Source organism: Diabrotica virgifera, chromosome 3 (assembly GCF_917563875.1).
Source record: "Diabrotica virgifera virgifera chromosome 3, PGI_DIABVI_V3a".
NCBI classification, from domain to species: domain Eukaryota; kingdom Metazoa; phylum Arthropoda; class Insecta; order Coleoptera; family Chrysomelidae; genus Diabrotica; species Diabrotica virgifera.
Genome location: NC_065445.1, coordinates 261,063,148 through 261,088,815, shown reverse-complemented (window position 1 = coordinate 261,088,815; position 25,668 = coordinate 261,063,148). Strand labels below are relative to the sequence as shown.

Sequence of the window (25,668 nt, the reverse complement as noted above, 5' to 3'; positions counted from 1 at the left end):
ACGACCAAGTAGACGAATAGACTGATTTTCTGTTTGAATATAAAAGAAAAAACGTTTTTTTGTCAGTTTTTAATAATAATAAACAGATTTTGCAGTAAGTTATTTTTTATTTTCCAATAATAACTACAATGGATACTATTTTTTTGTAATTTTGGTGCAAGAGAGGGGCAGCTCCAAATTTTTTTGCATTTTTTCAGCAAAAAAGAAGCTTATATAAATAAAGGAAAAAGTTGGCAGGTGTACCAATATGATTATCTTTTAACGTAACTGCTTTATTTTAATTAATACATGAGTAAATTTTTAAAAAACATTTTTTCTATTTTCCCAAAAGTTATTATAAATGGAGCTGCCCCCTTCTTGCAGCAAGGTCCTCAATTGAGTAACGTAACTACTGAAGGAAATGCACAAATTTATTGAGATGTTAACAGTTAGAGATACAAAACGATACTGCCTTACTGCCTAAATTAATGAATACAAACTACATATTTCTTAAAACCTTTCATAGTCCATGAACATTTCGCTGACACCGCGAAATTACAAGCGTTGGTGTTTATCATGTCACGTAGTCTAAATATTGAAATATAAACACACACAGTGGCGGTGGTTGTAGGCTGTAGGTTAAGAATACACTATAAACCGCAAGGATTTCTGCTGCGATTGGTCGTCAAAGATTTACTCTGATTGGTCATCATCGTCAGCTGATTTTGACATAGACATGATGGATTTTGATGAATTTTTTGTGAGGTTATGTTTATGTATTTGTCTTGTCCATAGAAAAGGGGGTCTTGTCTGTTTAATCAATCCTCGATTTGGCGCCTTGTTTTGTGTTTTGGCGGTTTTTAACTCCAAGCACATATTTTCTTAGTCTGTTTGGCGGTTTTTCAACAGCAAACATACATACAAAATTTCATTTTTATATTTCAATTTTTCAGTTGTTTGAAAAAAATCTGTTAAAAATCTGTTCGTTAGAACACATTATTTGATTAACCAAGATTTTGTTTAGCAAGAAACAATGGATTCGATCTACCAATCTACTACTTCAACGAGCCTTCAATCGACTTCAACTAGCCATCAATCGACTTCAACAAGTTCTGAATTTGTCTCAGGAGCTCAGGATTTGTCAAGAACCTGCCATCTTTGCAGCAAAATATTTAAAACTGTGAAAATACGAAATCATCATATCAAAAGCATACATAAAATAGATGTGTCAGTTAGGAAAATTAATCATATTGTTTGTCCGTTATGTGAGCAAGAAACTAATTTACAAACCCATGAAAATTTACGAAAACATCTCAAGGAGAACCACCAGTTGAGTATTGAACTAATAACTTTGGAATTTTCTAGCAAACAAGAATATGAGACATGGAAAGATAAGCAGAAAATTGAGACCAGTTATGCATTGACTAGAGTATGTAATACAAAGGAACATAAGAGCTTATACTATGAGTGTAACAGAAGTGACATACGTGGTAAGTCCAATTCTTTGTTACTTGTAATAATTAAAACTTATACTTGTCTATCTTTAGGGTATAAGCCCAACTATAAAATTAGGACAGAGAAATCTGGTGGATCAATTAAAATTAAAGGAGTTTGTCCCTCCAGACTTATTTGCAAACAGAGAGATCAAGGACAAGTTTCCGTCAGTTATTGGAAAACACATGCTGGACATGAAGAAGAATTAAGAGCCATGCATCTGTCAAAAGCAGAAGAAAAAATGCTTGTAGAAAAATTAACCGCTGGGGTGCCACCTAGTAGAATTTTAAAAGATTCAAGAAAACTGGAAATACCACAACTAGATCAGGGTTACCATGTCTAGGGATTTTCCCCGAATCTAGGGATTTTTTGAAGCTTTTGGAGCTCTGGAGGGATTTTTCTTGGAATCTAGGGATTTATTAAACTGTGCTGGCGCCATTTTTTGTTGTTATTAAATATCTTTTTGTTCAAATATTATTATTATTGTCATTATTTATTGTTCCCTGACATAAATATTCCTAAGTAAACATTAAAACATTACCTAATCAATGATTAAAGTGGATTAAACATAGTGTTTAATAGGTTATAAATTAAATTGACAGCTGTCATCTGTCAATTTCTTCTTTTTTAGGTCAAATTAATACGATTTAGGGATTTCTAGGGGAAATTGAAGCTCCCCTCTAGGGATATTCTGAAATTTCATCTGGCAACCCTGAACTAGATAGACTTGCTGTATCAACAAGTAAGGATCTCGTAAATTTGTCCACAAAGTATAATATACACAAGAAAAGAGATCAAAATGATATGGTAGCTGTAGCCTTAAAGGTTCAGGAATGGAATACTAACAACAAGAATTATGCTTTCTTATTCAAGAAAGAAGGTAAACACCAATTTTTTTTGATAGCTACCAACATTATACCTTATTAATCAATCCTCTTTCAATATGACTTGTGTGAATTCTTATCCTTGCTTGGCTCGTATAAGAAATCTTACCCTTAAGTAGAATAAACATTTATCCCTTGATATGAAATATACAATAAGCATTTTTAAAAATATATAAGTATGCTAGTTTTAGTTATTCGTTAAAGTTAATTTGTTAAGGAGATGATGGTGGTTGATATGTTAAATTTACTGATTTAATTGTTACCTTTGCATCCCTCAAGTAATAAATCTCACACTTGTCAGAAATCAACAACTTTCACCCCTTAAATAACTAGTTTTAAATTGTCCTTTTATTATCATCATTGCTATATTTATAACACCTTTTTGGGCCTTGGCCTGTTGAAGACCTTGAAGTACTTCTTGTTTCATTTGTTCCTTATATCTAATGTTTGGTCTTCCTCTAGTTCTATGTCCAACTTGCATTTATTCGTGTATTTTGGAACATATTTCATCTTTTCTGCCCTTTCCACATGTCCCTTCTACCTCAAGTCATCCTATTTATATAAATATTATGATATAAAGATTGTGGTATGCCCTGTACAATTAAAAGGTATATCTTTCTCTCCACATACAATTTTCTGTTACTAGTTTATACTTAAAATAAATTTAAAACACATTGAAAATTGGACATACATCAAAATTTTTCATTTTGCTCCATTCCACTTAAGATTTTTCCTTCAGAATTAGCCAATTGGCTTTCTTTATTTTTAGTAAGTGTCCAGGTTTGAGATCCATTACATTAGGAAAAATGAAAGAATACCCATGAACGAACATATAAAACACACTGTATTTTCCTGTCACCGTGCCACACAAAAAATTGGCCAGCGCCAGCTTACATGTAATAATTATTGTTATATGTACTTACACTGGACAATTTTCTTTGTGACACGGTGACAGGAAAATACAGCGTGTTTTAATATGTTCTTTCATGGGTATTCTTTCATTTTTCCGACTGTATGTGAATAACTGGTCTTATTTTATTAAGGTTTTATACAGGGTGTCCCAAAAAGATTGGTCATAAATTATACCACACATTCTGGGGTTAAAATAGTTTGGTTGAACCTAACTTACCTTAGTACAAATGTGCTTATAAAAAATTACAGCCCTTTGAAATTACAAAAAGAAAATCGAGTTTTTTCAATGTATCGAAAACTATTAGATTTTTTATTGAAAATAGACATGTATCATTCTTATGGCAGATACATCTTAAAACAAAATTATAGTAAAATTTGTCCACCCCATAAAATTTTATGGGGGTTTTGTTCCCTTAACCCCCCCCCCCCAATTTTTGTGTACCTTCCAATTAATTCATGATTGTGGTACCATTAGTTAAACACAACATTTTTAAAACTTTTTTTGCCTCTTAGTATTTTTTCGATAAGCCAGTTTTTATCGAGATGTGGCTTCTTATTTAATATATTTACATAAAAATTTTATGGGGGTTTTGTTCCTTTAAACCCCCAACTATTTGTGTACTGTGGGGACATCCTGTATACGTGGCACTTTTTTCTTGTAATATTACCTGATTTTAATTCTTTAATTTAAGCTATAGTAGCTTTTATTGGCTATGAATATTCTTCTTTGCCAACATTAATATGACATGTTTTGCCTACATACATGTATTCCATTTTAACTTGATTGGTTGTCAGTATACTGGTCCATGTAATTCATTCTATCTGATTTAGTGCCCATATCATGTTCCATATTGTTCTTACTATTATTTTTATTAGGAGAAGAACATGATGTGCTGAGGACAGAAGATTTTGCCATTGGATTTATGAACAAGATAATGGAGGATAAGTTACGAGAATTCCCTAACATAATATGTGTGGACGGAACCCATGGAACTAATAAAAGACGGATGGACTTAACAATAATGCTTATTAAAGATGACCGAAACCAAGGATTTCCAGTTGCCTTCTTACTGTCAAACAGACTGGACCAACAAGTTCAAGAAGTTTTTTTAGGTATGTATTATACAGTGAGAACGTTTGGTTGGAATAAATTCATTATCTCAAGAATGAGCGAATTTGGAGAGAACTCCGGAGAAAGGTAGATTTTTATTCTTAAATTATGACTTTTTGGCATAATACGCCACAATAAGAATTTAAATCATAATATGCCAAAAATTCATAATTTAAGAATAAAAATCTACCTATCCTGATGTCTCTCCAAATTTGCCCTTTCTATTCCCAATTTAACGTCCTCACTTTATAATTAGTAACAATTAATGACTGGTAAGGATAATTTTTAAATCTTTAGGTGCCCTCAAGAATAGGATGAAGACAGAGATTCGCGCAGATCATTTCATGAGTGATGATGATCCCAAGTATTACAATGCATGGGTGAATACAATGGGAAATCAACCGAATAAGCTTTTATGTACCTGGCACGTGATCAAAAATTGGAATTTTCAAGGGAAGAGTAAAATAAAGGATACAACTATAAAGAAGGAAATGAAAAACGACCTGAGGCAGATTATTACAGAAACGGATGAAGAAAAATTTATGGAATTACGGGATATCTACTTAACCAAACTGAAAAATGCAAATGAGACAGAATTTTGCAATTATCTGGAAAAGTAAATAATTATATGAAATCGTACATTTTAAGACACATTAAGTATATTTTTTTCTAGGAAATACTTTAAGTCTATGAAGAGAACAAAAACGTGGGCCCATTGTTATAGAAGAAATTCTGGAATTAATACCAACATGTCCCTGGAGTCGCTGAACAATCTACTGAAGACCAACTACCTAAATCGGACTGCAACAGGAGGAATCGAGAAATTATTGGATACTATGGATGAGCTAGTGGAGGTAAAAATGTGGAAAAGAATTGTGGACATAAAACGGCCAAACGCAAACAATTATCAGGACAGGACTATAATTCAGGCACACAGAGGGGCAGAAACGATCAAAAGGAAAATGGAGGTTACGAAGAATATGGAGGTATATGGGCAATATCAGGTAAGATCCCTTACGGATCCTAATATATTACAAAATGTAACTTTAAGACAAGTGTGTGAAAGTGAATGTAAGATGTTGTTTTGTAGAGTTTGTAAAATTTGTATACACCGTTATCAGTGTGACTGTAGAGTATATGCAGTGAGAAATACCTTGTGTCAGCATGTGCACTTGGTAAGAATGTATGAGGAGAGCGTGGGTACTAACTCTGTTTTAGATGATGCTGCAAGGTGTTTGGGAGAAACTTCAATTATCAAATCAAGGCATGAGGAGGAAATTAATGAATTTATCAGAGGGACGCTAGAACAGACAAATCTAACCCAGGAAAAAACCAAACGAAATCTTCAACAGGAATACGTCAATAATATGATGAACAAATTAGATGACGAATCTTTTGCCAAATTTATGAGGGTGGTTCAAGGACCGTTGGAAAAACTTAATGAAGAGGCAATGAACATTACAAAGAAGCGAAAAATGGAGAAGCAGCAGTATTTTCCTTCAAATAAAAAAAGGAATGTTAAGTAATGTTATTTATAGATTTTTAGTCCTAGGTGAGATTTAGAGGAGTTTTATCTCGCCATTGCACCAATAAAGGGCTCTCCTCTTGAATAAAAAAAATTTAAACAAAGCTATTTAGTGTTTTATTTAGTTTGAAATAGTTATTTCCAGTAAACCTTTGCTTAATTTTGTTCAGACCATTTGTCTTAGCACCCAATTCAAAATATGTTTTTGGTATCATACATTTATGGTGAAATCTTAACAAAATTTAGTGCAAGGTTCTAGAAATAAAAGTAATTTTGAATTTATGCTATGACAAAGGACAAAAGACAATAGGACAAAGAAAGCTACGAAAATATATTATGCGATTAATAATATGATACTGAGAAAATGAAAAATCAGCCAGGACACAAAAATACATAATGTATATAATACAATATCAGTACCAACTCTTCTATATGCAAGCGAGACATGGGTCACAAATAAAAGACATGAAAGTGCCAGAAGTGAAGCAGCTGAGAAAAATAGCTGGAAAAACGAAGATGGACAGAGAAAGGAACGAAAACATCAGAAATGTACTGTCAGAACCAATAGAGAAAAAAATTTAAAAAAGAAAGCTGAATTGGTTTGGTCATATAACTAGGATGAACGAGAACAGACTAGTAAAGAAGGTAACATGCCAAAAGACAGGGGAAAAGAAGAAGGGTGGATGGAACAAATTGAGGAAATCGTGACAAAGAGAGGGAAAACAGTGCAGCAGATGGAAATGGCAGGAGACTGGAAGGCGTGGAAGATATGAGTAAAAGATGGATAGGTGATACCAAAGTCCGACGCTCTTATAGGACATAAGGACAACAAGAAGAAGAATTTATGCAAGGCAGACTTGCACGTAGTGTTGATTAATATTGAAAAGCCAAGAAGGCAAAGTATGATAGAAAGGTGCAAATAAAACTCAAAAGTAAGTTCTATATGACTGCATTAAAACTAGCTATGATTTATGGACGTAGGGTACTGAATATTGGGCAGTAAAACATTGGAATGAACAGGAATTGTATATTGTTGCGATGCGAATGATTCATTAGCTGAGTGGAGTAACTATAAAAGATAAAGTTAGGAATGAATATATGAGAGAAAATTGGGTGTAGATCCCACTGGAAACAAAATAAGAAACAGGTTAAGGTATACGTTATGAGCAACATAGAGATGAGGACCACACCATGCAAGTAGAGGAGAGGTGGTTAGTCCCTGTAGAATAGGAAGACGAAAAAGACGTGGTGGGCGACAGTTAATCAGGATATGCGTGTAAAAGGTATTCTTGATATGGCACAAAAAATTTGGAGGAAAATAAATAGAAAGCCAACTGTACAAAAGAAAGGAAAGACAAAAAGGAAGTGAATGTTCTAGAAATAAAAGTAATACGAGGAAACCTCTAAACAAAACATTACCTAATAAAAATAAAATAGCCTACATATTTAATAAAAACAGCATCACTAACAAAAGCAAACACATATTATTATCGAATTTAAAGTTACAAATTCACATAATAGGTTATGTTTACCTACATATGGCAAAAGGAAAAATTTCTACATTTATAAAAATAAAATAAAACACTCTAAATAATTATAATTCTTATAATAAAATTGTAATAATAATAGTCAGCTTAATACTAACGAATATTCCCTGCTTATACTACCCGCCAAATTTTAAATTAGGCTATGTCAAAATCAGATGACGATAATGACCAATCGGAGCAAATCTATGACGACCAATCACAGCAGAAATCCTTGCGGTTTATAGTGTATTCTTGTAGGTTAGGTGTATGTTTATTAGTTTATTGTATTTTGTATTTCAATTTTAATATGGAATGTAATGAGAGTATTAAAGACTCTAAAAACCAAGAAGTATTAACGAGTGTTAAAGAGGAAGGACTAAACAATATAGAAGTTAAATCAGAACTAGATAAAAACAGTTATGGACAGGAATTTGTAGATGAGTATTGTTCAAATTCAGAGGATATTAAAAGAGAAGACCATGAATTAGAAGATGTATCTAATGAAATTAAAGCTGAAATAAAAACAGAACTGGAGGAGTATAGTATTGGTAAGAACCTGATTTCTCTTCTTCATTTTTAAGTATCTTACATCATGAATCTGTGTTTCATTTCACTGAAGTGTTGAATAAGATTTTAGGTTTATCTATCTATATGGATTAAACTAATCTTGAAACTGTAGACATGTTTCTCTTGTGTAAGAAAGAACCATATTGAATGTATGGGGTATTCTTCCTCTCATATTCTTATACATATTAAGCAGCATTCTCATTGGTGAAAATTTGTGACAAACCAGCTGTATGTTGCAAATATTTGCGTGCTTGAGGTAAATTGTGCTAATGTGAATGTGTTCATTGTGTAAATTGCATGCAAGCATTTTCGAAGCACACAACACACACACCATTGGTTATCGGTTTTTGAGCGAAGATCAAAGGATTTGCGTCACATACTGTTTGCAATGTGAACAAACGATAAACAATAATTCTTGCAACGAACCATTAGTTCGTCAACAAATCTTAAGCTCCAGCTTAGCCCAGCTCAGTTTATAGATAGGGCGGCTTTAATCTTGCTTACGTTGCACCATAATTTTCGATTCTTATTTATGTAATATATGTGGCAATCCCAATCCATTCTGGCAAGCTTAAAATCTATCTAAGATTCAATGGTGCAATGCGTTAAGCTGAGCTTAAGACATGCCTTAAGCTTAAGATCTGTTGGTTCAACCAGGTATAAATATAAGTCATAGGTGTGTTCCTTTTTAGAATCGTTTAGCTGAGCATACTGAAATTACAGCCACTAGACATATTTTATTTTATATGTGTAAAATAATTAACTAGTTTTGATGGGAAATAAGCCACAATTTTACTAAAAAAATGATTTTACTAACGTTTTGACGCCCAAATCGGGTATCGTTGTCAAAATACAAAAAATATTAATTAAACAAAAATTTTGCTTAGTAAAAAAAATTCTTCTAATAATTTATTTAATCTGACTCCGAGGGGTAAACCACTAGCCTCAAAATTGTACAATGATTTCCAAATTTGGCAATCATTGCTTAATGATTCCCAACTATTTCTGATGATTCCTAAGGATTTCTAGGTTTTGCAATATGATTCCTAGGTATTTCCATATGATTTCCAAGGATTTCCATATGATTTGTAAGGATTTCCATATGATTTCCATGTGGTTTCAAAGGATTTCCATATGATTCCCATTTCAGTTTTTATTATTTTATAGGATTTAAATTTAAAACCGATAATAAAAATAATTAAAAACCAATAATTAAGCAAAGTAGCTTTATTAACATAATAAATAACATAAAAAAATATGTTTAATTTTTTAATGATTTGATGGATTTGATTGTTTTGTATTTCTGTTTAATAGCAATCAAATCATTTCTTTTTAAAGAAAATGGTTCAGTTCCGCTTAGACTAACTGGTCCATAAAATATAAACTCTTTGTGAACATCTTGGATATCATCTTTTTTGGGCCACTTAAAAGTATCCAGGTCTTGTTGTAAAAATTTCACTTTAAACTTTTCTGAGCTGTAGCTGTTGATGACACGCCCTAGATACCATTGTGTATCATAAAACACAGCATAATAAGATTCTAGCTGAATTACTGGCATTTTTGTACTTTCGTTATGGCAATCTTCTAAGTCAGAGAAATCTTCACTCAAAGTTTCACTTTCTAAGCTAATCTCATCTGATTCAGATCGAGATTCATAGTGTAGGAAACAGAGGTTGAACCTTGCAAAATGGACACAAGTCCGGTTTTATTTTTTTTCTGGCATATCAAGGGGTGCTTATTATAAGACTAACTTTTTCTGAAAAAATTTCGCCCCGGAACCCCCCTTTTCACCCCTTTAAAGGGGGTAATTTATGGTTCTTGCAGAACGTAGCTCTTCCTGTACCTTTTACAAAAAATTTCTTTTATAGAAATATGAAGAGGGCTATATTTTCTACGATTTATTTCCAACAGCATCTCTCTATCATTCACCGTTTAGCAAGGGTGGCGCCCCAAAATTGACAAGTTTTTAAAAAAGATGTTTTAAAAAAATATATATTTTTCCCTAACCGTAACGGAAATTAAAAAGAAATGCTGCGGAAATTATTCACAAATAGATCATTGATTTTTTGGTATAGGTTTCACTTAAGGGTAATTGCCCTTTTTTTAATTACAGGGTGTTACATTTTAAAAAACCCCTTTTTATACCATCTGAACCGTTTATGCTAGAGTAAAAAGACTTTCAGCGATTACCCATGTACTGGTGTTATTTACAAATTTGTATAATGCACCCCCATTTTTTCCCCGGAACCACCCAAAAAAAAAGAAGAATTAATAAATAAAGTGATTTTCTTGGAATCCTTCACACACAATGCCCTTCATTAATATGCTTCATATATCATTTTGTGCAAGTTATTATTACCCATGCATGGACACTAAAAGCGATTTCCTAGTGCAACCCCTGTAGCTAAAAACAATAAATAAAATAAGGGGTTGAAATTTTTTTTTGTTTTTTGCTTTTTGATCCATATGGGCATATGCTTCATCAATAGTGCTTTTCAAAAATATATATGGTTATTGCAACATCCCTGCGCAAACCACCCCTATCCTTGAAAATATACTGCAGAAACTACCCCTATACCTTATCCAGCATGTTTTTACGATTTTCTCATTACCTATTCATTTTTTTTAAACAAAACTTATACAAGGTTAAAGACCACTATTTACTCTAAAAATTAGGTCCTATTCATTTTTTTCGTTTAAGCAACCGTTACGGCACAGTGGCGCCGTAAACCTCATATATGCTTTGACGGGCTCCAGTTTTTGTTTATTTTTTCGTCATCTCTTTGTTTTATTGATAAAGTACTTATGTAAAATAAAACAACACAGTGTAACCTACAAATCATGACCTATGCACATTTTACATTCTTTGATCCCCAAAGCTACAGTGGTGGCCCAAAATAAATTTTTTCATATTTTCGCCACCTACACGCATTTTATTGCGTTAATGCTAGCTTAATAGCAAAATATTTACCCCTAAGTGGTCGCTAAGCAGTGGCGGATCCAGGGAGGGGTGATGGGGGCGATCACCCCCCACCCCTCTCAAACCAAGTGATATTATATTTGAAGATTATAAAAATATTCACTTATTTTTATAGAAATACTTATATTATATTAATATTATTTTTATAAGAATGACTTTTTATGCTTTAGCGACAGTGGCGGATCCAGCATCGTTAAGAGGGGGGTGCCAATTGGTTAAATTTCTATAAAAATAAATGAATATTTTTATAATCTTTGAATATAATATCACTTGGTTTGAGAGGGGGGGAGGTGATCACCCCCATCACCCCTCCCTGGATCCGCCACTGCGTAGCGACCACCTAAGGGTAAATATTGTGCTGTTAAGGTAGCATTAATGCAATAAAATGCATGTAGGTGGCGAAAATATGCAAAAATTTATTTTGGGCCACCACTGTGGCTTTGGGGAGTAAAGAATGTAAAATGTGCATAAGTCATAATTTGTAGGTTACACTGTATTGTTTTATTTTGCATAAGTACTTTATCAATAAAACGAACAGATGACGAAAAAAAAAACAAAAACTGGAGCCCGCCAAAGCATATATGAGGTTTACGGCGCCACTGTGGCGTAACGGTTGCTTATACGAAAAAATGAATAGGACATAATTTTTAGAGTAAATAGTGGTCTTTAAACTTGTATAAGTTTTGTTTAAAAATAATACATAGGTAATGAGAAAATCGTAAAAACATGCTCGCCAAGGGATAGGGGTAGTTTCTGCAGTATATTTTCAAGGATAGGGGTGGTTTTCGCAGAGATGTTGCAATAACCATATATATTTTTGAAAAGCACTATTGATGAAGTATATGCCCATATGGATCAAAAAGCAAAAAACAAAAAAAAATTTTCAACCCCCCAATTTATTTATTTTTTTTTGCTACAGGGGTTGCACTAGGAAATTGCTTTTGGTGTCCATGCATGGGTAATAATAACGTGCATAAAATTATATATGAAGCATATTAATAAAGGGCATTGTGTGTGAAGGATTCCAAGAAAATCAATTTATTTATTAATTCTTCTTTTTTTGGGTGGTTCCGAGGAAAAAATGGGAGTGCATTACACAAATTTGTAAATAACACCAATACATGGGTAATCGCTGAAAGTCTTTTAACTCTAGCATAAACGGTTCAGATGGTATAAAAAGAGGTTTTTTAAAATGTAACACCCTGTAATTAAAAAAAGGGCAATTACCCTTAAGTGAAACCTATACCAAAAAATCAGTCAATTATTTGTGAATAATTGCCGCAGGATTTATTCTTAATTTCCGTTACAGTTAGGGAAAAATATATATTTTTTAGAAACATCTTTTTTAAAAACTTCTCAATTTTAGGGCGCCACCCCCGCTAAACGGTGGATGATAGAGAGATGGTGTCGGAAATAAATCGTAGAAAATATAGTCCTCTTCATATTTCTATAAAAGAAATTTTGTGTAAAAGTTACAGGAAGGTCTACGTTCCGCAAAAACCACAAATTACCCCCTTTAAAGGGGTTAAAAAGGGAGGTTCCGGGGCGAAATTTTTTCAGAAAAAGTTAGTCTTATAATAAGCACCCCTTGATATACCAGAAAAAAAATAAAACCGGACTTGTGTCCATTTTGCAAGGTTCAACCTTTGTTTCCTACACTATCAGATGTACTATCTTTATGAGCTCGTTCATGAGGTTGACGAAACATTTCTCTTTTTTTGATATTGCCTGCTGGTTGAAGTCCTTGGCCTGGCTTTTTCCTGAACTGTTTTTTTTTTATAACCCCTTATGCGTATTTTTAACTGTCATTCCCTTTACCCGGAGCAGTCTGTCGGTTGATAAACGACCCTGTTTTTCCTGAAAAAACCAAATTAGAGTAGATTTTTTTATAATTCGTGTTTTTTTGTCTTTAAGTGTCACTGACAGACACGATTTTTGTGCTTTCTTTTGACCCGTATAGTCTCTCAAATGTAAAGAGTCATAATTATTAAATGTAGAGGTATATTCAAGAAACTCCCGGTCTTCATTAGAAAAGTTGGCTCGAGGTCTGGCTCATGTTCCTTTGAAATGGTATCAGTGATAATTATACTTCCCTGCACCTCTTCTTGCTCTTCCGGATTGTCACAAGTCGGTAAATTAATTTCTATACAACAATCCCTGTTCATTTCCATCCCAATTTTTTTAGCGTCAGATAGTGCGTCTTCTTGGGCCTTTTTAATTATGTTAATCATTTCATCAGTTGATGGAAACTCAGTTACTTTAAAGACACTTGAATTATTTCCAAGTCGTTTGTTTTCTTGCCTGGGGAATCTAAAATTGGGACCTGGAAAATAAAGGATTGATCAAATCGAGAATTAAAATAACTTTAGCAGCCAATATGTTATTTACCTAAGTCTGTGCTTATCTCATGCATAGCTTGTATACGTTTTAATCTTCTTAAAACATCCAGCAGTGTATAATTTATCATAGTTGAAAATGTGCTACTCATGGACCGAGTTTCTCTAAATACTTTTTCACATGGCTGACTGCTATACAGCCATGGAAGAAAAGCTTCTGAAATTCCATTTTGCCGAAGTTTTTCAATGACTAAAATAATTCCATGAGCGTTTATTTCTATGCATGTATAGGCATTTGTGGTGATAAAATTCTTTTGGATATTTTCACCATTTTTTTTTAGCCAGGCTTTCCAAATACGCATGAAAAAAGTTGAATACCAAATTAGGTATACTCGTCTTTCAACACTAATTTCTTTTAACAAGAATGCATCCAATATGTTGCGAGTCAGTATTAAATATTGCCTTGTAGCTTCGGCGTTGGGAACTTCCTTAAGCATATTTGTGACATGTTCAGAACTTAACTTGTCTATTGCATTGAAGTTCATTTTGTCGGAAGCTAAAAAGAAAAGTGTCAGTGCATAGCTCAAAAATGTTTTGTGGACCGAAAATTATTATCTATGTAATACAGCCAAATGCATAATAGTCCTACCATAGCTACATACATACATACATATATATCTAGTTGGGACTTTAATTTGAATAAAGCTGACAAATTGATATATTTTTACGTTTTTCTGGAAGATTCTTGATTAGAAAAGTAAGTAGCAAATTTATTCTAGTATACTTACATTCAAGGAAGCTCTTGCATAATAAGTGTTTATCTCTAGGATAGTTTTCAATTATGTACCGGATATTGTCAATAGATACTCGTTTTCCTCCCATATTCATAGAAATATTTTCATTTAATAAACGAGTCTTAAGCTTCGTTGATATATGTATAGTGTCTTGAAAAACTGCTGGATTTTCTAAATTGTAATTCGCCTAAAAATAATTACAAATTAAGTATAGAATAGTAGAGCAAAATATGTATTGTTTTCGAGATTGTTTTATAGTGAGAAAAAAAATAAAAATTTTTGAGGTTTTATAAAATTATGAATTTAGAATATCACAGTACTATATAACTAACCTGAAAATAGGGAGAGTAAGGGTTCAATGAAGTAAATGACAATTTCGATATAATTTTCATACTTTTTAAGCACCGAGTGTCACCATCGCTTGAAAAGCCCAAAATTGTAATTCCATGTTTTCCTGCTTCCTTTATGAGATATTGCCATCGTTTATAAACATCTTCTGAGGTAAATCTATTATCACTGCCAAATATTGATATACAAAATGCGGGTGATCCATCTACTAATGGCTGAGCCATAAAAATATATGCATTTATTGCTAATGTTTTATTCTTAAAAGCATTTTCAATGTCGCTAACTGAATCAACTGGGAATTTGTTAATGCGAGGAAATCTCGTCTGTTCCTGTAAAGGTGCTACAAAGCCAACCATTTGATTTGAAGCTGAATCATATTGGACTTTTTTGATGAGTGCAGTTTGATCTTCGGATATAAAAATTATGGGTGGATAATTTCTCTTTTGTAAATAAAGTTTTAAGTCTTCAATTCTCACTTCACCCTCTAATATATTATTCATTTCTTCTAGTTGTCTGTGAATAGTTGTGACAGAAGGCAGTATATTTTTTAAATTTGAGTGCAATATTTCATAACTCATCCTTCCTGCGCTAATGAATATATAAAGCCAGAATCGTTTCATTCCATCATCAAATTTATTTGTGTGTCCTGATTTATTTTTAGAGTTTCTTATTGCTGAGTCTAATAGATATTTTAGTAGGCCTTTGGTGCCATAATTAAATTTATTAATGCCTTGATTTTCGGTAAGGATACTTGAGGTGTTTGTAACTTCTGGGTTAGTGTCTATGGCATGATTTATGGTATTTAGAAAAGTTGTTATTTGTGTTTGATGATATGGTAACTCATTTAATATGCGCAAGCTTCTTTCTCTTCTGGAATTGCTATCATCAAATAAAGATTTAGCTTTGGGAGACTTTACTTTTTCAGAACCATTATTGCTTTGATTGATTTCCGCTACATTGTCAAGAAAGAAAAAATCTTCCAATGGAGATGAATTGTCTGGATTATACTCTAATTCAGATACTGGGATATCATTTACAACTTGGCTGGCTCCTTGATGTTCCTCAGTAGAAAAATCATTAACAACAATTGTTCTTAGTTGACTCGACGATTGATTATCTGTTGGAGAGTCTGTGTCGAGGTCTGTGTTATAGTGTAAAAAAACCCCATTAGGATTATTTTGCTGTGCCTCATCATGAATTTCGTAATTTTGGTCAATGAACGAATCATTTTGACTCAATTCAGTAGTCAATTCCAAGTGCAATCCAGATGATGTCGAAGCTCCATAATTTAAATCTGTATTGGGATCGGTTAGGTCAAAGAGATTTCCTCTTGGATCTTCAAAATCTTGGTTTAAGTCACATTTTTTATTAGCATCTTTTTTTATAAAGTTAAGTATAGTGGTCTGAATTTCGGGTTTCTGCGGTTTAATCGGTAATTTTTTAGTTAAGTTGGTTCCATCATCTTTAAAATGTATTTTATAATGTCTCAGGAAGTTTGAAATCACCCATTTTCTTCCGGTTTTGGAGTTCTTCACTGAATAGGCTGAAGAAATAAATGTACATAAAGGGCAAGATATTTTTGCAGTAAATTCACCATCCATTTTGACTTTAAGGTTTTTGGAATTATTTAAAACATCTTGTAATCGTTCTTCACTAATTTTGCCTTTGTCGAATTCATTTCGTGAAAATTTATCGATATAGCTTCGACTAATATTTAAAACATGCTGCATCGCATAATTAACTTGCTCTTCATCTTGAGAAACACAACCATCATTTGGAGTACAAAAACCATCGCCTTCATTACCACTCTCAGATCGAGATGTACTTTTATTTGTCACTGTTCTTCTCTTTTTGGGGAAAGTTTTTTCAGCTGGACAGCCTTCAGACCTTTCACAAAGAAGTGGACGTTTTAGCAGTTTAATTTTTTTTTCTGATTCTTCCTTTACAAAGCGCAAAAGCTTTTTATGGCCTTCCGGAATTTTAAATAGAGAGCATTCTTCGCTGACAATTCCAAACATTGCTTTTTTTTCTTCTCCTTTCAATACCTTTGAAAGGACGTCCCTTGCATAACACTCCATTCTCTCAATGTCTTCATCAATATTAAACTGTGAAAGGGAATATAAATTATCAAATCCGTTGTATATAAGAAGTGATTTGAGATAAGCGGGAACTTCAGCTTCAAAACTTTTTAACAAACCATTAATATATTCCATCGTAAGTAACCTGAAAATAATAACAAATCTAACTCTTAAATAAAGCAATGCCTTTTTACGAGTATATCTCGGAGTATATATAGTACCTATTCTTATTAGATACATTATAACAGTGCTGTCAGATTCGAGCACAGTTTGATTGCAACGACGTACTTAAGCCATACTCTCTAACTTTTACACTGTTCATAATAATTTTATTTTATTTTAATTATTATGTAATGTTAGTTCAGCTAGTCCTAACAAGAAAGGTATAAATTAGTTATCATTAAAAATGTAAAATTTATAGGGCCTGGTTGGAAATCAAAGAAGCCAGAATGTTTGCTGGGTTTGTTAATAATAAATACAAATTAATAAATTTAAATACAGTGAATGCAATATTGACCCTTTAAATTTACATAGATGCAAATCAAACAAATCTAAACAATTCAACTAGATTATTAGCTAAAGATGCTGATAATGTCGGTAAAATCACATATTTTTTAAATTCCATACTCAAGAATTAGTATTACTTACCAGTTTTGTAATTTTTTAGCACTAAAAACACTCAAAAACCCACAAAATCTAAACAAAAACAAGGCAGCTAAAACATGTGTGAACACAAGTGATATTAAAAAGTGAGGTTATTTCTATGGATTTCCACATTGATTTCCATGGATTTCCAAGTGATTCCCATGGATTTCTATGTGATTCCCATGGATTTCTATGTGATTCCCATGGATTTCTATGTGATTCCCATGATTTCCATGTGATTCCTATGGATTCCCAAGTTGATTCCCATGTATTGCCAGGTGATTACCCAAAAAATGTACAATGATTTCTAATAGTGGTTTACCCCTCGTCTGACTCATTTATTTATTTATTTATTACGGGATGTCCCCATTTTTACAAATAACAAAAGTAAAGTATCCTAACCATAACACAAATACTATATTAAGTATTAAATAATTAGTAAATATTGTTAAACAAATTATTATAATTTAGGTAAATTAAAATTCCTGAAAATATTATTAAAATGAAAATCTCTGACAATTAAAATCAAATGAAATGAAGACTCCAAGGTAAAGGTCACTCATCTTCGATTCCTTACATACTCAGTCAGGCAGTGCTTAAATCTTACAGATCTGGTATCCACCAGATCATAAGATTGACTAAAGTAATTTCCCAGTGTCTGAATCCTGTTAATTAGAGAGAATTTGCCATTGTTGGTGCGATAGTGTTTTATAGAAAATATGGGCATGTCCCTAAGAATTATAGTGCTACATCTAAAGTTGATAAGACTTAATAACTCAGAACAGTCGGTGGTATGGTCAAGTAGTTTATAGAGAAAAATTAAATTACATTTAGTTCTGTAGTCTTCTAAGGAACTGATATTTAGCCTTGACCTTAATTCCACTGAAGACATTATGCTCTTTAAGTTTAACCTATAAGCACAAATCTGGAGAAACCTATTTTGAATTTTTTCAAGGGTGTAAATATGGTTAAAATAGTATGGTGACCATACTATAGAAGAATAAGACAGGATGCTACGGACGAAAGTAAGATATAAAATTCTATATGTGGGTACGGAAAGATCTCGAGAGTTTCTTGTGATAAAACCTAGTATGCTTTATTTGACAAATTGTTAATGTGTGGGATAAATTACAAGGAACTGTCAAATAACACCCCCAAATCTTTTATTTAAGTCACTCTTGATAGAATGCTTGTATTAATGTGATAGTCAAACACAACATTATTTTTAGATTTGCTAAAGGATATAACAAAACACTTATCTTTATTTAACTGGAGACAATTGGAAAGAGACCAATTGTATAGAGAAGTCAAGTCTTCCTGGATCCTTAGACAATCAGACAGATTTGAAACTTTGAAATATAGCTTAAGGTCATCAGCAAATAGCAAAAACTGACAAACTTTTATTACCTCAGAAATATCATTAATAAACAAGTTAAAGAGAAGAGGACCCACATGTGAGCCTTGTGGGACCCCTGAACTGACCAAGATAGGAATCGAAAGTGAACCCTTTATAAAAACAAACTGAACTCTTTCATCAAGATAACTAGTCAACCATGAAAGAAACCACTCAGGAAAACCTAAAACTTAATTTTAAGATGAGTAAAGAATGGTTCACTGTGTCAAAAGCCTTCGAGAAATCAGTATAAAGGGAGTCCACTTGGTACCCATCTTCGAAAGCCCTGACAATGTAATCATGATATAAAACAAGATTTGTAGACGTAGATTTACCCTGCCTAAATCCATGTTGCTCATTAATTAAGAGATTTCTACAATGTCAAGTAAGATATTTGTTTAAAATTAATTCAAAAAGTTTGGGGATGGCAGATAACATAACAACAGGTCTATAATTTTTTATATTGTCTCTGTCACCGTTTTTAAATACCGGAGTTATATACTAGGGAAGGTATGTAGTCTCAAAGATAAATTAAATAATGCATGTAAAGGTTTAGATAAACTGTAGACACATCTTTTTAAAAAAATATGTTGGAATGTTATCAGGGCCATAACGGAGTTTATCCTTAAAGACCATTTATAGACTCAAAGACTTCAGAAAGTGAAAATTGAATAAATGGAATGTCGACCGAATTTTTTAATTTAAAATCGTAGTTACTTAAATTAACTTTGTCAGAGCGATAGACACTAGAGAAATGGCTCGCAAACAAGTTTGCTATTTCCTCACTTGATTCTGCTGAAATGTCATTAAAATGCATAACACTTGGAATTCCATGGCTTTTATTCAATGAGTTAACATTATTCCAAAATTGTTTTGAATCTGAGTGAATAGATTCCTCAATGTTGGAGATATAAGATCTATAGCATTGATTTGTTAATGTTTTGCGATCTGAAAATAAGGTATAATCAGCAGCCTACTGAGTATGTTTGAATCTAGTATGAGCAGTTTTTTTTGAAATAACAAGTTTTTTTAATTCTGGAGAAAACCAACGAGGAAATTTTGAAGGTTTATATATTTTTCTCAGAACAAAAAGTGATATTGATATAGTGATATTAATATTTGCAGTATCAAAAACAATATTCCAGTCAACAGAAGAAAAATAATTATTTGACTCACAAAATTTGCATTACGATAGTCAAAATATGTAATATTATAATCTAATTGTTTAACATTACCACTAAAACTAAAATCACAAGTAATTGCCAAATGATGAAAATTATTGGGAAGCAAAGTGTCAACTGTTTCATAGACTGACAGTTTCTGATAATCTTCAATCCTGTGGAAAATCAGATCCAAAAATACTCCACATTGATTTGGTATGATATTTGATTGCCTCAGGTTTAGGTAAGAAAAGCATTCGCATATCAGCTTTGCTGGATAGTTTTCTTGGCAGTCAACGAGCAATCCCTCTTCATTTGAGTGAGCCCAAGAAGCCAGTGGTAAATTGTAGTCGCCAAATAAATATACAGGTACATCTGGCCTATTGTTTCTAATAGTTTCAACTGCTGAGCAATGACCAAGGTAGATATCTTCTGATGAGTTCAGAGGAATGTATACTCCACCCAAGACAACTGATGCACATTCACAATCCACTTGAACAAACAGATGCTCAACATTATCAATGTTAGATTTGATTTGTTTAGCTTTAAAATGGTTTCGTAACAAAATTAAAACTCCTCATCCATGCTGCTTAGTACTAGTTCTTAAATTACGATCCAATCTGAAAACGTGGTAGCCAGAGTTTAACAATTAATTATCCGAATAATCTTGATTTAGCCAAGTTTCTACTAGAATGATGACATCGTAGTTGTATTGAGAGATGGAGGTTCGAAGTTCATCTAGTCGAGTACGTATTCCTCCAAGATTCTGATAATATATAGACATAGTGTTTATTGCGTTTGGTTTTTTGAAGGTTTTTTAGCAACTGTCGGAAGTCCATTTATAAATTTAATAGTCAAGTCAGATTCTCCCTTCTGTTCGCGAGCACGCAAATCTGTCAAAACAGTTGTTTTAAACTGTTCCTGTTGAAGTTTCGTTCTATCATAGCCTATTTTTATGCCATCCTTAATGCGATTGCGCTCTTAATTGCGTTTTTGACTATATGGCGGTTTTTGGTTACAACTTTTATTGGCCTGTTTTTGCCATCATATGTCTGCCCCACACATAATATCTTCACCACATCGTTCTGAACAAGACCAATATTGTTGAAGATAGGAGTAAGTGCACTGTTATCAGCATTTATTTGTTCTTGAATATTATTACTTGGTGATTCAGGGATGCCATACACCATCAAATTATTAGCAAGTTCAGCACGATCCTCAACCTCATGCAATAATAATTGATGGATTCGACCGTTACTTGAGTTCATTTTATCTAACACAACGTTTTCCAAATGGTGGGTCACGACCCGGTACCGGGCCACGAAAGCAAAATGCCGGGTCGCCTCACCATCGCATGGATAAGGAATCCATTTACAATGGACGTAGAATCCAAGACAGGACCTCCGGATTTAGATATTGAGTCAGTAATTAAACTACCGTGTGATAGGGCACTCAAAGACATATTTGACAAAATAACACTGATAGATTTTTGGCTGTCTTGCCGCCAGGAGTACCCAGTTTTAACAGAAAAAGCGATAAAATTTCTAACTTCCACAAGGAAAAAGTTTTGCTGTAGTTGGCTGTATACCATGTAATACAAAAAATAGTAAAATCCTTTATAAAAGGTATATTTAAAATCCATAAAAAGGACTACATCACAATCACATAACTAGTTTTCGACTAGTTTACCAGTCATCATCAGTGCTTACGTGAAGTTTACATGCTAACCACCAATATATAATTTACAAAAATATTAGGGTCAAAGCCCTGTAAAAGTAATCCGTCAAGGAAACATCGATTGAAAATACTGATTTAAGCGTTGATGTTTGAAATATTTGTTAATATGCCCCAGGTAACATCTGAGCTGTGATTTGACTTGTTCACATGGTGGAAGTGTAGCAGCAAGTGATAACTTTTTAGGGATTTTAAATATACCTTTTATAAAGGATTTTACTATTTTTTCTAATTTCCTTTTGTTACGACCTACTATAAGCGTGAGGTAGGGTTGTCAACACTGGTTTTCCTCAAAAATAAATATATTAACCTTTTGGAAGTCAAACCAGACGTGAGGATAAAATTGACATCTTTTCTTCCAAACGTGAAATTTTTAGTTAACCAGGAACAACTGCATACTTCATTAATACAGTATTTGATTTTTATTTTGTTTTATTACATTTTTGTTTGAGCTAATTATTCTATATTAAATTATATAAAACTAATAAATATTTAAATACGTTTTCTTGTACACTCACACCAGGGTAGGCAAAAAAATTAGTAAGTCACGAAAGATAATGACAAAAATAACCGGACCACAGAAAAATAAGTTTGGGAAACGCTCTAACAATAAAACACTGAAAACATATGTTTTCTATACTTCCACAAAATTTATTACAACTATGTGACTACAGCTGTTTTGGCAGAGTGCCTTTCTCATGTGATTTAGTTTACAATGGTTTGCCTATTTAAAGTCTTTAACTGAAGAGGTTGAGGAGTGGGGAGCTGTTTGTCTCGAGTTGGTCATTCAGAATTATATCTGTATTTTTCAATTTATTAATTTCCATAGATTCTGCTGTTCTGCATATTCAAAATAAAGGCATTAAGCTATCTTTATTAGAATCTATGGAAATTAATAAATTGAAAAATACATATATAATTCTGAATGACCAACTCGAGACAAACAGGTCCCCATTCCTCAACCTCTTCAGTTAAAGACTTTAAATAGGCAAACCATTGTAAACTAAATCACTTGAGAAAGGGACTCTGCCGAAACAGGTGTAGTCACATAGTTGTAATAAATTTTGTGGAAGTATAGAAAACAAACGTTTTCAGTGTTTTCACGCAATAATGTTTCCATATTAGTTGTACCACCAACACACAGTTGTTGCTTAATTGCGTTTAGCTCCTCCTTTAAGGACTTGATTTGATCTTCCAGTTGAATGAACTTGTTAGTTAAAACAGGTATTTTTTTCGCAGGTATTTTCGCAGGTATTTTTTTAACAACAGTCTTCGCAGAAGAACAAAATTATCAGTTTTTGAACAACAGTGGCTCTTTGCTCACTATATCGGCAATTTAGACATACATTATACATTTTAAAGTAGAAGACTTTAAAATGATATTACAATATTTATGAGTTGCGTTTGAAAAATGCCATAAGCAAATAGCTAGAACAATAGTGTAGAAATAATATTGGAAGATTTCTATTAATGTAAATAGGAAACTTGCCCATTTTTTTTATGCATAATATTGTTCAGTTTTGTTTAAAAATGAGATTTCCAAAATTTCGCGCTTCAAAAACTCATAACCTAGAAGTACAAGTTTAAAGTCTTCTGTATTTTAAAATACATAATTCAAACTTCAAACGACCCGTGACATCACATAGATTAACTTTATGGTTATATTTAGGTGTATTATTTTCTTCTTTAGTTTATTGGCGTCCACCTACTTTTCTATTTGGCCAGCACCTCGTCGTGTAATAAGGGAAACATATTTATATTCTAATGACATTTATTGTATGTCATTGTAATAATAATATATACCAGTTTGTTGAGATTGGAGTTTGATACAGTTTTTGAAGGAAAGGAAAGAAGGTTTACTATGGAAAATAAAAGAAAACACCATAAGTGCTATTTAGTGCCATTTTCTAAAAGTACAAGTTTTCTATGATTTAAAATAGTTCAAACGATCAAACGTATTTTCTACTGACGTTTATAGTGTCTAATTTAAAATTATATACAATTTTGTTTACTTTGTTGGTGCAGAATGTAAACATATAATCATATGACGTCACGAAGCGTTTTGGACTGGCTGAAATAATTTGAATTTAGAATCGTCTTTAGGGGCCAAACGAAACACAAAAACTTTTTTTTTATCTTTGATACATGTTTTGAATTATGTTCCGTGAATTACGTTACGTATATAACTTAATTCTTGTTTTCTATTTCTAATGTTTTTATTTATTTACATTGAATATTAATTTGTTTTGTTGCATAATCCACTTCGCAATAATTATGTGATATAGATTTAAAATGAATTCAGGAATTTTTTATTGTCATTTAAATGCCTTTTTTTATACTGCAGACATAACACATTTATGTTAATCCATATTGTAATTTTGTATGTTGTGAAATATCCAAGTTTATATTAGTAAAGCATACTTTAGGCTATAATCAAAATCTCTATTCGCTGGTTTCACCAAAAATGAATAGTAGTTTATTTGATAAATAAATAAAGTTATTTCACCAATAGAACTGACACACCTATGTTTCACTAACGTCAAAAACTTATGTTAATTATTTGTCAAATAAATATTGACTCTTCAAGTAAATTGACAAGTTCATCTCGCTTTAAATATAATAATAACGTCGTCAACACAAGAAAAACTCATAACTCCGTTTTCCTTAATTTTTCAGGATTGCCTAAAAACAGTAACATGTAACATTAGAAGAACATGTTACTGCTTTTCTAGTATACATTTTAATATTAGAAATCGACATTTAAATGACGTATTATTTGTCGGATGGCTAGAATAGGCGATTGGCTAATGGATGGCAGTAAAATCTCATTTTAAGTAAAAATTGGAGTTATGCGGTTTTCTTGTGTCGACGACGATAAATAAAATAATTACAATATAATCGACCAATAAATTTTATTCAACCAATAACTATTCACTGATTTATTTGATGTTGGTGAAACCAGCCCCAAACATTCTGTATTTTTTTAAATGTTGTTACAATATAATTCTCAATAAATACTTTAATGTTTATTTTTTTCAAAAACAATATTGTAGACTTTGTATCCAATTAATTTGTGACAGTCTCATATTATGTATGTTTATTACAAACTAGTGATTTTGCTCATGTCATGTGACAGGGGATCCAATCAATAGCCATCCATATCTATAGCCACTCCACTCAATTTTTTTAAAATATTTCATCATCATTCCACTTTTCAGGATCAACAAACTTTCAAAAGAAGAAAAAATTAAATATTTAAAATAATAAATGTCTTTCATGTAGACCAAGTAAATATAAAATACATAACATAAAGCCTTAAATTGTTTTTGTTAATAAAGTAACCAATATTTTTTTTCAATTTTACGAAAAATTTAATTCAGTACAGAATCTGGGAGTAGGTATCATTATATTACTTTTTCAAGATTAAGATCACAATGTAAAGTCCTATCTAAAACTTGTTACAGTGAATTTGTGTCCAGCTCGGAGAATGCTATTGTCAATGAAAGTAATGTGAAAAAATTGTGGTCCTATGTCAATTCACAACGAAAATCTAATGATTTACCATCTGAAATGTTTTACAATGAGTTGAGTTGCCAACTGTTTGCAACTATTTGCAGATTATTTTAAAACTTTACTCAACAAAATATTGTCAGGTGGTTGAATCTTTATTCTTTAATAATATTAGTATAAATAATCTTCACATCAGGATATCAACAATTTAGTAATAGATTTGTAATCTAAAAACTAACAAGAGTCAAGGGGAAGATGGAATACCTCCCATTATTCTAAAGGCCTGTAGTTTTGTACTTTCTCGTCTTCTCTATATAATACTCAACTCTTCTTTAAAGTCTGGTTATTTTCCTAAGTTTTGGAAGACTAGCTGCTTGACCCCCATATACAAATCAGGGAATAGAGCTGATGTGTGGAAGGTCTACTGAGCTTAATTTACTGGTTTACAGTGAGTTTCTATCAAATGTCTTGGATGGTGGTGGTGAGGTACATAGTATATATACTGACTTGTCTAAGGCCTTTGACAGGGTAAATCATACAATTTTATTGGATGAGCTGAGGATAGCAGGCTTGGGTGGTGGTTTGTTGAGCTGGATGGGCAGCTATTTGTCTGATATATCTCAAATAGTAAAGGTCAAAGGCTTTAAATCTAAGGAAATACAAGTACCTTCTGGTGTGCCTCAAAACATCTT

General features: G+C 32.4%; 2 protein-coding genes across 2 annotated transcripts; one reads left to right on the top strand and one right to left on the bottom strand.

Moving 5' to 3' along the window:
• Positions 1-713: 713 nt before the first annotated feature.
• On the top strand, positions 714-6,009 carry LOC126881716 (uncharacterized). Its single transcript, XM_050646152.1, has 5 exons — positions 714-1,469; positions 1,527-2,353; positions 4,146-4,382; positions 4,678-4,996; positions 5,054-6,009. The coding sequence occupies exons 2-5, from the start codon at positions 2,278-2,280 to the stop codon at positions 5,904-5,906; spliced, it is 1,485 nt and encodes a 494-aa protein (XP_050502109.1). The 5' UTR covers positions 714-1,469; positions 1,527-2,277; the 3' UTR covers positions 5,907-6,009.
• Positions 6,010-12,739: 6,730 nt separating this feature from the next.
• LOC114324771 (uncharacterized) lies at positions 12,740-25,247 on the bottom strand. Its single transcript, XM_028272613.2, has 6 exons — positions 25,241-25,247; positions 19,888-20,224; positions 14,441-16,679; positions 14,103-14,295; positions 13,367-13,870; positions 12,740-13,301 (listed from the first exon to the last, which is right to left on the bottom strand). The coding sequence occupies exons 1-6, from the start codon at positions 25,245-25,247 to the stop codon at positions 12,943-12,945; spliced, it is 3,639 nt and encodes a 1,212-aa protein (XP_028128414.2). The 3' UTR covers positions 12,740-12,942.
• Positions 25,248-25,668: the final 421 nt, after the last annotated feature.

What these genes read in the sequence shown, in the direction of transcription:
- LOC126881716 (XM_050646152.1), top strand. Translation starts at nt 2,278, where the DNA reads ATGGTAGCTGTAGCCTTAAAGGTTCAGGAATGGAATACTAACAACAAG. An exon ending in AGTTCAAGAAGTTTTTTTAG is followed by an intron (nt 4,383 to 4,677) that starts GTATGTATTATA and finishes TTAAATCTTTAG; the next exon opens with GTGCCCTCAAGAATAGGATG. An exon ending in TTTTGCAATTATCTGGAAAA is followed by an intron (nt 4,997 to 5,053) that starts GTAAATAATTAT and finishes ATTTTTTTCTAG; the next exon opens with GAAATACTTTAAGTCTATGA.
- LOC114324771 (XM_028272613.2), bottom strand. An exon ending in CTTACTCTCCCTATTTTCAG is followed by an intron (nt 14,296 to 14,440) that starts GTTAGTTATATA and finishes AATTATTTTTAG; the next exon opens with GCGAATTACAATTTAGAAAA. An exon ending in ATGCAAGAGCTTCCTTGAAT is followed by an intron (nt 13,871 to 14,102) that starts GTAAGTATACTA and finishes TTTTCTTTTTAG; the next exon opens with CTTCCGACAAAATGAACTTC.